The 14,433-nt window shown below is 52.5% G+C and overlaps 2 protein-coding genes across 3 annotated transcripts in view; both read right to left on the bottom strand.

Moving 5' to 3' along the window:
* Positions 1-7,128, bottom strand: part of RGS3 (regulator of G protein signaling 3) — a 249,884-nt gene extending 242,756 nt beyond the window's left edge. Inside the window, exon 1 of one of the 2 annotated variants that reach the window (XM_043530151.1) lies at positions 7,008-7,128. The gene's annotated coding sequence lies outside the window, so the exon portion shown is untranslated. Of the gene's footprint in view, positions 1-2,425; positions 3,633-7,007 lie in introns of those variants that run through there. The other variant, XM_043530154.1, reaches the window with a different exon arrangement.
* A 584-nt stretch (positions 7,129-7,712) lies between these two features.
* Positions 7,713-10,627, bottom strand: LOC119563855. Its single transcript, XM_037879900.2, has 7 exons — positions 10,448-10,627; positions 10,143-10,238; positions 9,303-9,407; positions 8,717-8,852; positions 8,389-8,483; positions 8,069-8,221; positions 7,713-7,816 (listed from the first exon to the last, which is right to left on the bottom strand). Exons 2-7 carry the CDS (start codon positions 10,200-10,202, stop codon positions 7,739-7,741), a joined length of 627 nt encoding a protein of 208 aa, XP_037735828.1. The 5' UTR covers positions 10,203-10,238; positions 10,448-10,627; the 3' UTR covers positions 7,713-7,738.
* Positions 10,628-14,433: the final 3,806 nt, after the last annotated feature.

Here is a 14,433-nt window from a genome sequence, read left to right as displayed (position 1 = left end):
TTCTCCAGCATGACCCCCAACTCCTTTTTAGAGTCAACTCCCCTATCCTGTAAGTGTGGCCTGCATTCTTTGGTCCTCGAGGTATACATTTACATTTAGCTGTATTAAAATGCATGTTGTTTGCTTGCACCCAGTTTATCAAGCAATTCAGAGCACAGCCCTGCGTTTAGGGTGACCAGACAGCAAATGTGAAACATCGGGACAGGGGGTGGGGGGTAATAGGAGCCTATATCAGCAAAATACCCAAAAATTGGGACTTTCCCTATAAAATCGGGACATCTGGTCACACTACCTGTGTGGGACTATTTTTTTAATCCCGCTCCCATCCTGCCCCAAAACACCCACTCCCACCCGCGCCCTCATTGTTTCTTGCATTTTTATTGTGCTCCCACCCACAGAAACCTTTGATTCCACAAACCCTGAGAGACAGAGTCCCCCACGCTACTAAAAAAACAACCAAAAACAGTCAGTTAATATATTATGTAAAGAAATGAAATTCAGACACAATTTTACTACTAAAAGAATAAAACAAAACTTGGTTAAACCATGTAAAAATACTTTAACTCTTGTTATAATGGACATCTAACCTCTTTCAATCCCTGGCATAAATTTAAGTATTAAAACCTTCATTTAAAAAAAAGAAAACTTGCTTGACATTGCTGAAGTTCGATTTATGACAAACCAATGAGAGATTCAGGATTTCCCCACAAATTCCCGCAATCTGGTTTTTTTGCCCCACCCCAGTCCTGCCCACAGCAAAGTACATTTTACCCACTGCCACTGTTATGGCCATGGGTCCTTTGTGGGCCGCGGGACCCCGGTCCCACTGCAGGGCTCTGATCCTGATCACTCTGTAGCAGTGACCTGTCTTCTTCATCATTTACCACTACCCCAATCTTTCTGCCATCTGCAAGTTTTATCAGTGATGATTTTATGTTTTCTTCCAAGTCATTCATAAAAATGTTAAATAGCATAGGGCCAGGAACTGGTGGGACCCTGCACTAAAAACACACCTGCTCTAAGTGGGGCGTGATTCCCCATTCACAAAGACGTTTTCATATATATTAGTTAGCCAGTTTTAATCCATTTAACGTGTGCCATGTTGATTGGATATCATTCTAGTTTATAATCAAATCAAACCAAATCTGTAAGGAAAGGCATTCAGCATGGAACAGCAACGCTGGGCCAAGCTCACTGCTGGTGTAACCCCCTGAGCATACTGAGGGCAGGAAGGGCTCTGCACTGCTACCAGCATGGTGCCCTTAGCTGACACAGCAAACACTGAACATCAGCCACAGGCAGGATGCAGCTGCAAAATGACAGGTTAGCTTGACCCAAAGGAGCCGTTCAACCCACTGAAGCCTAGGGCCCATGCTGTCCCCTTTGCTAATGCAGGCCCTGGCACAGGTCCGTCACACAGGGAGGGTGTGGTGGAACTGGGCACGGCCGGGGCACACTGGGTCCCTCCTCTCAGCCACTGCACCAGTGGGGCTCCCACAGACCCCCAGCCTTGGTCCTGTTGGGAGCTCCGATGAAGGGCAGCATCACTGCCACGTTTCCTCTGCCAGGGAAGTGTGAATTACACCACAGCTGGCACCAGGGGTGGCTCTGGCCCCACTTGGCGATTTAGAATCACAGCCACTGTCCTCTGGGGCATGATCTGGACAGGGCTCCAGGGTCAGTTCTAAATGTGCCAGCGGCTCAAGGCATCTCCAGCCATGGCGAAGAGGGAGCTAGCTGCGTCTCTTTTCAGGCATGCAACACAAATACCCTCTCTTCTGAAACAAGCGAGCACTACACAGCTCTGGCCCATCACAGACCAGACCATGGAGAATGTATGTGTCCATGATGGACCCCAAACCCAAATGGCAACCGAGGTGCCCACAGCAGCACCCACACAGCGTGGCACAGCCGCAATCTGCATGCCGGCCAGATTCCACCAGCTGCTGTCTCACATCACACCCCAGACAAACTCACAGGGCATCTTCACAGCAGCCCCTAACACCTGCAAAGTCTCAGCCCCTGAATGCTGCTGACTCTGGGGATGGGATTTAAACCAGCACTGATGCCAGGCTTACAAATACCTAGTGACTTGCTGCTGCCCACTAACAAAATGTGCAACCCTAACCTTCCTGATCTGGGGTCCAAGCAGAGCCAATTCCATTCACCCCCAGCCCCCAAGCTATAACATGGCAGGGTCTCAGCACCTTCCCAGCAAGGCCTCCCAGCTGCTGCCATTCTACACTGATGACTCCTTCCACCCCCTTAAGTGTGGGGAGGGACAGTTTACAACAAATCTCCTTAAAAAAACAGCAGCAACAGTCCAGACAATCCCCAGGGTGGGAGATGCAATAACCAGCACCAGTTACCCCCTAAATTAGCAGGATCTAGCAGGCGAAATTCAATGGCAAAGCTTGGCACTCACCCGCAAGCAGCACACTCCAGACAGCTCAGAGCTTCTGTGAACCTGCCTGGGAATGTCTGGAGAGAAATTGACCAGTCTTAAAGGTACAGGCCCCCTTTCCCTATCAAATGACGAAGAAGAGCTGTTTGCACTCCGGCACCCAACTCTCTTTGGAAAAAAGCACCTGGAGTCCCCTCTGGGGTGGCCAGGGGAGACAGAGGTGAACAGTTTTGAGTTTAATGACTCAGTCCGGATCCTAAGGAGGGAGGACATCTTATACTTAGCCCCAGGCTTAGGAGCTCTAGTGGGAGAATGCCAGGGAGTGACAAATCCATTGTTGTGCTGTGGAGCCTGCATGTACCCAGCTATCTCCCAAGGGCTTGCTAAGGCCCCTGAACTAACCCAGTGTGGAAAAAGCTGCCCAAAGAAACTTGCATGGCAGATACACCTAGCTACCAAGAGCCTAAGCCAGGGGAAGTCGATGGGCAACCTGCGGTCCAAACCAGGACCACCAGAGCCTTTTCAGTGGACAGTTGGGCATGCCAGGACTCGGAGCATCAGCCCCGCTGGGACTCAGGGTTCAGCCCCATGGCAGGCATGCTGAGACTGAAACCCCTTTCTCCCTTCCCACAGGGCTTAACCCGCGAGTCCCAGCACACCTCTCAATTAAGGATGGGGTCTAAATTAGCTGTTCCCATGAAGAAAGAGATTTTGGAGTCCTGGTGGCCTGAAAACATCCTCTCGATGGGCAGCGGCTGTGGAAAAAGCTGAGAGAAGCATGTTAGGAAGCATTAGGAGAAGGATAGAGAATAAAGGAGAAACGAACAGAACGCCACTATATCAACACGATAAGCGGGTTCTCAAAAGAAGGAGATGAGTTTGTGGAGGATCGGCCCCTCAACAGCTGTTAGTGGAGACGATCGGGGTGGGAGTCCACGCTCTGTGGGTCCCAAAACCTCCAGCTGCCAGACGGAGGGGGCGGGGGCGCGACTCAGTCAAGCTGCAGGGAGACTATTGAAAAAGACCACAATAGAGAGAGCCTCTAACTAAATGTTTACCCCAAATTTAAAACAACAACAACAAAACAGTAAGAGGAGCCAAGAAATTGCCCCCCGGTGAAACTGCAGAGTCAAAGAGGTGGTTAGAGGCAAGTCTGGAAAACTGGAAGTCAAATCCTAGTGAGGAAAATAGAAAGGAGCATGGGGGAGGGAGAGCTCAGTGGTTTGAGCATTGGCCTGCTAAACCCAGGGTTGCGAGTTCAATCCTTGAGGGGGCCATTTAGGGATTTGTGGCAAAAATTGGGGATTGGTCCTGCTTTGAGCAGGGGGTTGAACTAGATGACCTCCTTCCAGTCCTGATATTCTATGAACTCTGGCAAGTCAAGCGTAAAGGGAGCATAAGGCAGGCCAAGAAAGTATTTGAAGAGTATCTAGCTGGAGACACCAGAAGGAATAGCAAAATTTCTTTCACATACATCAGAAGCAGGAAGCTTCCCCTGAAGTCAGTGGGGCCGCTGGATGATGGAGGTGCTGAAGGAGCACTCAGGGAAGACAATGGCCTTGCGGAGAAGCTCAATGACTTCTTTCCATTGGTCTTCACTGCAGAGGGTGTGGGGGAGAGGCCCAGGCCCTTTCAGGTGATAAATCTGAGGAACTGCCCCACACTGAGGTGTCAAGAGAGGAGGTTTGGCACCCAATAGATAAATGAAGCAGTAAGAAGTCACCAGGAGCAGATGGTATTCACTGAAGCGTTCTGAGGGAAGCCAAATATGAAACTGCAGCGCGACTAGTAGGGGATTGTAACCGGTGCCTTAAGTCAGCCTCTGTAGAGAGGCCTGAGGGGGTAGCTAATGGAATGGTGATTTTGAAAAAAAGGCTCAGGAGGCAAGCCTGGCAAGCCTAACGTCACTACCAGGCTAATTGGTGGACACTCTAGTAAAGAACAGACTTATCAGAGCGATACATAAAGAGGATCTGCTGGGGAAGCATCCAGACAGCTTGTAGAAAGGGAAATCATGCCTCGCCAAGCTATTAGAATTCTCGGAGGGTGCACACAAGCAGGTGGACAAGAGTGATCCGGTGGATGGCATGGACGGCGACATGCAGAAATCCTTTGACAAGGTCCCTCTGCAAAGACTCTGAAGCAAACTAAGCAATCCTGGGAGAAGAGGGAAGGGCCTCTCCTGGATCAGTGAGTGGCTAAGAGATCAGGAAGGGAGGGTAGGAGTTAAGGGTTTGTTTTCACACTGGAGGCAGGTACCTAGCGGGGTCTCTCAAGGATCTGGAGAGGGACCTGTGCAGATCCGCAGATGAGCTGGAAAAGGGGGTGAAGAGTGAGGTGGAAAAACTGACAGACGATCCAAACTTTCTCCAGACGGTCAAGTCCAAAGCTGAGTGCGAAGACTTACAAAGGGGTCTGCCGAAACTGGGGGACTGGGCGAGAAAATGGCAGATGAAATTCAGTGTTGATAAGTGGAAAGTAACACAGATCGGAAAAAATAACCCCAACTCTGCCTTCCAAAGGATGGGGTTTAAATTAGCTGTTCCCACTCAAGAAAGAAATTTTGGAGTCCTGGTGGATATTTCTCTGAAAATATCCACTCAATGGGCAGCAGCAGTGGAAATAGCTAAGGGAAGCATGTTAGGAAGCATTAGGAGAAGGATAGAGAATAGAGGAGAAATGAACAGAACACCACTATAGCAGGTTCCCAAAAGATGGAGATGAGTTCACGGAGGATCAGTCCCTCAACGGCTGTTAGCAAAGACGGTCAGGGGCGCGAGCCCATGCTCTGCGGCTCCTGAAACCTCCAGCTGCCGGATGGTGGGGGAGGGGGCAACTCAGTCAAAACTGCCCTCTTCTCTTTGTCCCCTCGTGGGTCTCTGGCACGAGACACTGTAAGAAGAGAGGCTCTTGCAGCAGATGGAGCACTGGTCTGACCCACTTTGGCCGCTCTCTGGAGGGGCCAATGGCAGGAGTAGTCAGGGGGGCTGTTTCTGCCTTCAGACAGGTGATGTCAGCAAGCTCCTCAGCATGGCATCCATGTCTCTGGGCAGGCCTTCTTCAGAGCCTGTCAGCGGAGAGAGACCATGGGTCAGGTTTATGGAACCTGGAGCTACACCGGCCAGGATGACAGCAGCGGGCCTCGTGCACAGCAGGGTAGGGAACGGCCAAGCTGCTAGGGATGGGAGCTGGGCTTCCTGGCAGAGTCCAGGAACCAAAGCACAGCATCTGCAAGGAAGGGATTCCCCACAGAGGGGTACCATCATCTCCCACAGAAGGGGAGTCTCCCCCTGACACTTGATAATCCTATGGCCTGTTCCCATCTCGGCCCACAGCACCCCCAACTCAGCAGCTCCAGCTATGGAAGAGAGCAAGAACCAGAGGCCTTCCTGCTCCTGGGACAGAGGAGTAGGTTGATAATCTACCTGGATGTGAGTGTTGGTTTTTCCCATGCCCATGGTCTACACTCCATTCAGGGCAGTGCACAGGAATTGCGATTCCTGTTCTGGATCTAGGGGCAGCTTCAGTTTGCTGGCAGGATACTGTACATGAGACTTTTCAGGGGTGGTGGGGGGGTGGCGAAACAGGCACTAACATGGGCATGGAAGTTTGAGGAACAGGGCAGAGGCCTGTGTGGGGCAAGGAGGGCAGGGATCTGGGAAGCAAGAGCAGAGGATCAAACACTTCCTTAATGTAGGTCAGGACGATTCCCATTTCAAAGATAGAGAAAGTGAGGCATCAAGTGAGAGAGTGACCTGGCCAGGATCACGTTACCACTCAGTGGCAGGGATGCAGTACAACCCGTTCCCTGCTCTCATCACTGGACCCTGCTGCCCCTCCTGCCATCCTCTCCCATAGGCCATCCCCACCACTCTCCAATACCAGGCTGTTTCCATAATGGAAGCAGGCTTGTAACAGAGTTCACTCACCAATAGGTGCCCCTTCCTGGTAAGGCCTGGTGTCATAGAATATCAGGATTGGAAGGGACCTCAGGAGATCATCTAGTCCAACCCCCTGCTCAAAGCAGGACCAATCCCCAATTTTTGGCCCAGATCCCTAAATGGCCCCCTCAAGGATTGAACTCACAACCCTGGGTTTAGCAGGCCAATGTTCAAACCACTGAACTATCCCTCCCCCTCACAGCTTTCTTGCTGGGCTAGCACCCCTGCCAATAGTTGCTTGGGCTGTCTGGCAGTTTTTTGGTTGGGAACTCAGCCCTTCAGCCAGGTGACTGTCTTTTAGTCCACTCCTTCCTGGGTCGCACTCATCCCAAACGAAAAGTCCAAAAATGTCTTTAACAGAAACAAGGTCTTCCGTCCCTTTGGGGGCTCTTCCTCAGCCTGACTTTGGTTTGGCCTGCCCTTGCTGGCCTTGGTAGCCCTTTCTATGGCCTTGTACAACCCCTTCCTTAGAGACCATGGGAGAACCAGTCCTACCCTGGATTCTCGGTTCTCCCCAAGGCCCTGTACCGAACAGCTAGGCCTGCTCCTGTACCTTTGCTGAGGTTTTCCCTGGTTTTCCCCTCATGCGGAGCTCTCTCTGTAATCCATTTGGCCTAGCTCCAGGCTTTATAGCCCACAGGCCAAGCCCCCCTGTTATATACCTTCCTCCTTAGAAACTGGCCCACACAGAGGATAAGTTCTATTCTTCTCCAAGCTTCATCCTCGTCATCTCGTCGCTGTCACCGGCTGTGCGCTTGTACGGCCTGCACGCACCGCGTCTCCAGCTCCCCTGCCAGCTCGCTCACCAGAATGCAGAGGCATCCTCAGCGCTCTTCCTGCAGCCCCTCGTTCCCATGAGCCGTTGCCGGCAGAGCCTCTTCTGAAGCCTTTAGCTTCTTCTGTAGCCTCTTTGCTACTGTCACTGCATACACCAAAACCTTTTCCGTCGGGGCGGAGAGCCCACCATGGACGGCTCCCCCCTTGTGTCTGTCCCTACTCCAGTCAGCTTCATCTCTGGGCCGACCATTTCGTCCTTCACCTCCCTGCAGCACCCGACAGGGGGTGTTGGTGGAGGGTCTGCAAGGTCCACGGCCATCCCTGCCACCTCCACGTTGCCTGCCCCATGAGGGTTTGTGTCAGAAGCAGGGCTGGCTCCAGCTTTTTTGCTGCCCCAAGCGGCGAAGTAAAAAAAACCAACCAAGCCTGGTTGAGCTGCCACCAAAGAGGAAGAGAGGGACTGCAGGACCCGCCGCCGAATTGCTGCCAAAGACCTGGACGTGCTGCCCCAATGACAGACGGAGTGCTGCTCCTTTCTATTGGCCGCCCCAAGCACCTGCTTCCTTCGCTGGTGCCTGGAGCCGGCCCTGGTCAGAAGACACCTTCTCCTTTCTTTCTACCTTCTTGGGGCCCTGGCTCGTAGAGGGCACTTAGGGGACTCTTCTGCCCTTCCCAAGAGCGATAGCACCATGTCCTAAGAACATAAATCCACGATGAGGTAATGCTTGTCATTAATTAGCCTGGCTAAAGAGCTGGGTTGGAGCTGCTCCGGGGACAAGCTCTCTCCCTCCTGCTCATGGAGGTGAATTCATCTCCCTTCCCAGTAGCACCTGCTCTCCCTCTCATTCCCCACCAGGCTCCTTGCTGCCAGGCCAGTGAATGGCGATAGGATGGGAATGAGGCCTGGGCCCCACCCCAATCTCCTGAGTCTAATCTTGCTGTTTACCTTGTCTCCCATCAGCTGCTGGACTTCCCCCAGGAGGGAGAAGGCCAGGACCAGCCCAGCCTGGCTGACACGCAGCAGGGGGTTGTTGATGGCCAGCACTGCCGTCCGGAGGAAGAATCTTCTCTGCCCCTCCGCGAAGAACTTTCCAAAGACCTAAAACCAACAGGGCATGAGGCATTAGCAGATTGCCCAGAGCCAGCCTCCAAATCCTGGGGCTAGAACAGCATCTCCGTCTAGTGGCCCCAGGAGGTAGCCACTGCAGGGGCCCAGCCACCCCCCCACTCCCTGAGCTGTCTCATGCCCTGGCAGAGTGTCCTTACCTCCCCCACCCGGGCTGTGTTCCTGTATCCCAGGAGCCTGCTGTCCTGGTGCCACTCCCAGCACCACAGGTCTTCGGCCTCATGGATGGTCAGCCCTGGGAAAGAGACACACACTCGTTTGTCATTCTGGTTGCGGTGCGTGTGTCCTTCCAATCCCTTTGGTGGCTGCACAGTGGGCAGAGGCAACAGGATTGCAGGGGCCGGTGTAGAACAGAGAAAGAGAGAGAGAGAGAGACTCATCCTCCAGCCGGGGTCAGTCTGAGAGAAATTGGCTGGGGTCCCAGGCTCACTCTTCTAGCGGGTGCCATTTCCCCGCTGGGTTCCTTACCCCTCTGGTGCAGCAGCAGCTGGTAGAGCCGGTAAACACGCTCCCTGGCCTGCCGGCTGATGTCCTTGGCTGGGTGACCGATGGACAGAGCCAGCTGTGCCCCACGGTGACCCATCCTGGGGAATTCTGCTGAGTTCTAATGGAAGGGAGAGGGAGAGGGGACTCCATCAGCATTTTCCTGTCAGCTCCCAGGCCCCGCTGGGTCAGGACTCTCCTTCCCCCTCAGCCCCTCTGCAGGAGATGCTAGAGGATAGGAGCTAGAGTTAGACCCTTAATGTCCTCTGCCCCCAAGGGAGCCTGGAGCACAGGGATGTGGGCAGGGCCCTCCATGAGGACTTGCTTCCCCAGCTACTCCAGGATGACAGGAAGGCATGAACCTGGAGCATGGTCCCCTTGAAAGCCCAGAGTCACCACTTAACCAGGACAAGAAGAACTTGACACAAGCCAAGCTCATTCTCTGCTCTGACTCTGCCATCCCAAGAGGAACACTCCCAATCCTCAGCCCCTGCAGCAGCAGATCCTACAGCCAGCTGGAGCCGGCCCACCCACACCTGGAGTCAGGAAGCCAGGGTCAGAGGCCACTTACGTCAAACTCAGGGAGGGTGATGGTGAATCTGAGCAGGGCCGTGCTGCTCCTAATGGCCCTGCCTCTCTCTTGCGACACCCTGGACACGATCCAGTAGTTAGTCTGCTGTAGGAAAAGGAGGCAGCTCAGGATCAATGGGCAGGTGCATGTCTTGTGCAAATGGGACCCTCCCCCCATCCCCAGGGGGCTGAGACATTGTGCGCAGGGTGGAATATCTGAGTCATTGATCGCAGAGCTTTAGAAGGGGAATGTTGCCCCCAGGACGATGCTTGTATCCTACAGGTCACAACTTGTCATTGTCTCTCTAGACTGGAACAATGTTCAGTGTAGGGGCTGATCCCATCCTCCCTGAACTCCTGATTCCTGAACAGCTCACCAGGAAGGAGACAGACCCCTCACCCCTCCCTGGCTCTCATGTCTTTGATTGGGTGAAGGGACTGAGTGTGAGCACAATCCCTCCAGGAATCTCAGGGCCCATCACAGAGAAGGGCTGATTCTCTGGGGTCCTCCTGTTTCTCTAGGGGACCATCTAGGGGATTCTCAGCGAAGGGGTGATTCTTCTCTGAGGACCATCTTCTGGATCTCCCAGGCGTGGTTCAGACTCTCACTCCCCAAGCCAGCTAGGGGCCCTGTGGTTAGTGCTCAACAGAACCAGGCAGAGCTCTGGCTTGAAGTCCCAGCTCTTTCCTCTCCTTCCAGGAAGAAGGGCCTGACACTGCATTGCACTGACTGCCGTGACCAAGGACGGCCCGCCCACTGGGGGCTCAGCTAGGAGGACAGACTGGAAAATGGATCTGAGAGTTAAGGTAAAATTGCCCCCACCCCTCTCATCAGGCTCACCTCCAAAATGTAGTGGAGCCAGTCGGTGTCTGGGGACTCTGCCAGCAGGTTCCCCAGCATGGCATCCAGGAGGTCTGGTAAGACCCTATGCAGATCCTGCAAAGCACGGGAGAGCCATGGGTCAGAGTTAGGGAAACTGGGGCTACACCTCCACAGGATGGGAAGAGGGGTCTCTGGGAAGCACTGGTGAGACCCCCAAACACATATCCTGGCCTCTCTCATTCACATCCCACTGCACGAAATTAGCAAGGATTCATGGCAGGATGATAGCTGGCTCTTTAATCCATGACTTTAGCATGATCTACCTGGACTTGGGTGGTGTCCTTCTCTGTGCCCAGGGTGAAGACGGCATGCAGGGCAGCTCGAAGGATGTGGGTCTCCAGATCTGGCTCCAGGGCAGGTGTCAAGGTGCTGGCAAGAGAGAGGAGATGGCTATGCAGGTGGTGTCGGAGAGAAGGCTTTGGATCCTTTGACCATGGGATGGTGTTCCAAGAAGGAGGAGTGCTAAGCAGAGATGGGCTCCACCTAATGAAGAGAGGGAAGAGCATCTTCGCGAGCAGGCTGGCTAACCTAGTGAGGAGGGCTTTAAACTAGGTTCACCGGGGGAAGGAGACCAAAGCCCTGAGGTAGGTGGGGAAGTGGGATACCGGGAGGAAGCACGAGCAGGAGCGTGTGAGAGGGGAGGGCTTCTGCCTCATACTGAGAATGAGGGGTGATCAGCAGGTTATCTCAAGTGCCTATATACAAATGCACAAAGCCTGGGATACAAGGAGGGAGAACTGGAGATCCTGGCAAAGTCAGGGAATTATGATGTGATTGGAATAATAGAGACTTGGTGGGATAACTCGCATGACTGGAGTACTGTCATGGGTGGGTATAAACTGTTCAGGAAGGACAGGCAGGACAGAAAAGTGGGGGAGTTGCACTGTATGTAAGGGAGCAATATGACTGCTCAGAGCTCAAGTATGAAACTGCAGAAAAACCTGAGAGTCTCTGGATTAAGTTTAGAAGTGTGAGCAACAAGGGTGATGTCGTGGTGGGAGTCTGCTATAGACCACTGGACCAGGGGGATGAGGTGGACGAGGCTTTCTTCTGCCAACTCGCAGAAGTTACTAGATCGCACGCCCTGGTTCTCATGGGCGACTTCAATCATCCTGATATCTGCTGGGAGAGCAATACAGCGGTGCACAGACAATCCAGGAAGTTTTTGGAAAATGTAGGGGACAATTTCCTGGTGCAAGTGCTGGAGGAAACAACTAGGGGCAGAGCTCTTCTTGACCTGCTGCTCACAAACCGGGAAGAATTAGTAGGGGAAGCAAAAGTGGATGGGAACCTGGGAGGCAGTGACCATGAGATGGTCGAGTTCAGGATCCTGACACAAGGAAGAAAGGAAAGCAGCAGAATACAGACCCTGGACTTCAGAAAAGCAGACTTTGACTCCCTCCGGGAACGGATGGGCAGGATCCCCTGGGAGAATAACATGAGGGGGAAAGGAGTCCAGGAGAGCTGGCTGTATTTTAAAGAATCCTTATTGTGGTTACAGGGACAAACCATCCCGATGTGTAGAAAGAATAGTAAATATGGCAGGCAACAAGCTTGGCTTAACAGTGAAATCCTTGCTGATCTTAAACACAAAAAAGAGGCTTACAAGAAGTGGAAGATTGGACAAATGACCAAGGATGAGTATAAAAATATTGCTCGGGCATGTAGGAGTGAAATCAGGAAGGCTAAATCACACCTGGAGTTGCAGCTAGCGAGAGATGTTAAGAGTAACAAGAAGGGTTTCTTCAGGTATGTTGGCAACAAGAAGAAAGCCAAGGAAAGTGTGGGCCCCTTACTGAATGAGGGAGGCAACCTAGTGACAGAGGATGTGGAAAAAGCTAATGTACTCAATGCTTTTTTTGCCTCTGTCTTCACGAACAAGGTCAGCTCCCAGACTGCTGCACTGGGCAGCACAGCATGGGGAGGAGGTGGCCAGCCCGCTGTGAAGAACGAAGTGGTTCGGGACTATTTAGAAAAGCTGGACGTGCACAAGTCCATGGGGCCGGATGCGTTGCATCCGAGAGTGCTAAAGGAATTGGCAGCTGTGATTGCAGAGCCATTGGCCATTATCTTTGAAAACTCATGGCGATCGGGGGAAGTCCCGGACGACTGGAAAAAGGCTAAAGTAGTGCCCATCTTTAAAAAAGGGAAGGAGGAGGATCCTGGGAACTACAGGCCAGTCAGCCTCACCTCAGTCCCTGGAAAAATCATGGAGCGGGTCCTGAAGGAATCAATTCTGAAGCACTTAGAGGAGAGGAAAGTGATCAGGAACAGTCAGCATGGATTCACCAAGGGAAAGTCATGCCTGACTAATCTAATTGCCTTCTATGATGTGATAACTGGTTCTGTGGATGAAGGGAAAGCAGTGGACATGTTGTTCCTTGACTTTAACAAAGCTTTCGACACGGTCTCCCACAGTATTCTTGTCAGCAAATTAAAGAAGTATGGGCTGGATGGATGCACTACAAGGTGGGTAGAAAGTTGGCTAGATTGTCGGGCTCAATGGGTAGTGATCAATGGCTCCATGTCTAGTTGGCAGCCGGTATCAAGTGGAGTGCCCCAAGAGTCGGTCCTTGGGCCGGTTTTGTTCAATATCTTCATTAATGATCTGGAGGATGGTGTGGATTGCACCCTCAGCAAGTTTGTAGATGACACTAAACTGGAAGGAGAGGTAGATATGCTGGAGGGTAGGGATAGGATACAGAGGGCCCTAGACAAATTAGAGGATTGGGGCAAAAGAAATCTGAGGAGGTTCAACAAGGACAAGTGCAGAGTCCTGCACTTAGGATGGAAAGAATCCAATGCACCGCTACAGACTAGGGACCGAATGGTTAGGCAGCAGTTCTGCAGAGAAGGACCTAGGGGTTACAGTGGACAAGAAGCTGGATATGAGTCAACAGTGTGCCCTTGTTGCCAAGAAGGCCAATGGCATTTTGGGGTGTATAAGTAGGGGCATTGCCAGCAGATCGAGGGATGTGATCGTTCCCCTCTATTCGACATTGGTGAGGCCTCATCTGGAGTACTGTGTCCAGTTTTGGGCCCCACACTACAAGAAGGATGTGGAAAAATTGGAGATAGTTCAGTGAAGGGCAACAAAAATGATTAGGGGTCTGGAACACATGACTTATGAGGAGAGGCTGAGGGAACTGGGATTGTTTAGTCTACAGAAGAGAAGAATGAGGAGGGATTTGATAGCTGCTTTTAACTACCTGAAAGATGGATCCAAAGAGGATGGATCTAGACTATTCTCAGTGATAGCAGATGACAGGACAAGGAGTAATGGTCTCAAGTTGCAGTTGGGGAGATTTAGGTTGGATATTAGGAAAAACTTTTTCACTAGGAGGGTGGTGAAACACTGAAATGCATTAGCTAGGGAGGTGGTGGAATCCCCTTCCTTAGAAGTTTTTAAGGTGAGGCTTGACAAAGCCCTGGCTGGGATGATTTAGTTGGTCCTACTCTGGGCAGGGGGTTGGACTAGATGACCTCCAGAGGTCCCTTCCAACTCTGATATTCTATGATTCTATGGTATTAGACTGGGCAGTGAGGGGATGGAACTGGCACCAACACGCACGTGAAACTGCAGGGAAATAGGCACAGGCTAGCGAGAATGGAAACTGAGGCACTGAGCCAGGGAATGACAAGGCCAAGGTTTCCCAGACAGACAGTGGCAGGGCAAGAATAGCGCCTGTTCCCTGGACCCTGCTGCCTTTCCTGTAGCTGATCCTCGGAGTGAGCTTCTCCCCAAAGCCATTGCTATGTTACTGGAGTGAAAAGAACACCTCAGTCAGGAGAAAGGGAACCTTCCCACCACCTCTGCCAGAGGAGCCACCCTTGGGAGGTGACCTGGGAGTGGGAGGGGCAGTGACTCCCAGCCCTGGGCCTGAGCAGCACAGGAGTTAGGGGAACCGGGCGGGAGGGTCTCGGTACCTGAGGTTGCCCACAGCAATCAGGGAGTTAGCGAGGACGGTACCAGGTGGAGAGCTACCAGGAAGCTCCTCAATGAGCTCCTGCGAGACCCAAAGGACACAAAGGAGCGTGTGAGATTAGGGCTCACTGACACTTCCCAGCAAGGAGATTACCCAGCCAGCGTCCCACACAGCCAGCAGGATCCCCCACCTGCCTCCCGCTCCTCCAATTCCTGTCCACTAGTGATCAATCTCCAAATTTCTCCCGTTTCTTCTCCCCAGACTTCAGCCCCAGCAATCCCTGCCCTCAGCTGCCCTCCAGCACCAGCCATCCCCCATACATT

The sequence above is a fragment of the Chelonia mydas genome, chromosome 16, assembly GCF_015237465.2.
Source record: "Chelonia mydas isolate rCheMyd1 chromosome 16, rCheMyd1.pri.v2, whole genome shotgun sequence".
NCBI classification, from domain to species: domain Eukaryota; kingdom Metazoa; phylum Chordata; order Testudines; family Cheloniidae; genus Chelonia; species Chelonia mydas.
Note: the sequence above shows the minus strand (reverse complement) of the source record. Positions and strands in the feature narration are given on the sequence as shown.

Coding starts and splice junctions, on each gene's coding strand:
- LOC119563855 (XM_037879900.2), bottom strand. CDS start 10,202: ATGCTGGGGAACCTGCTGGCAGAGTCCCCAGACACCGACTGGCTCCAC. Junction 8,484..8,716: donor GCTGCTGCTGCACCAGAGGG/GTAAGGAACCCA, acceptor TCTCTTTCCCAG/GGCTGACCATCCATGAGGCC. Junction 7,817..8,068: donor AGCAGCTGATGGGAGACAAG/GTAAACAGCAAG, acceptor TTATGTTCTTAG/GACATGGTGCTATCGCTCTT.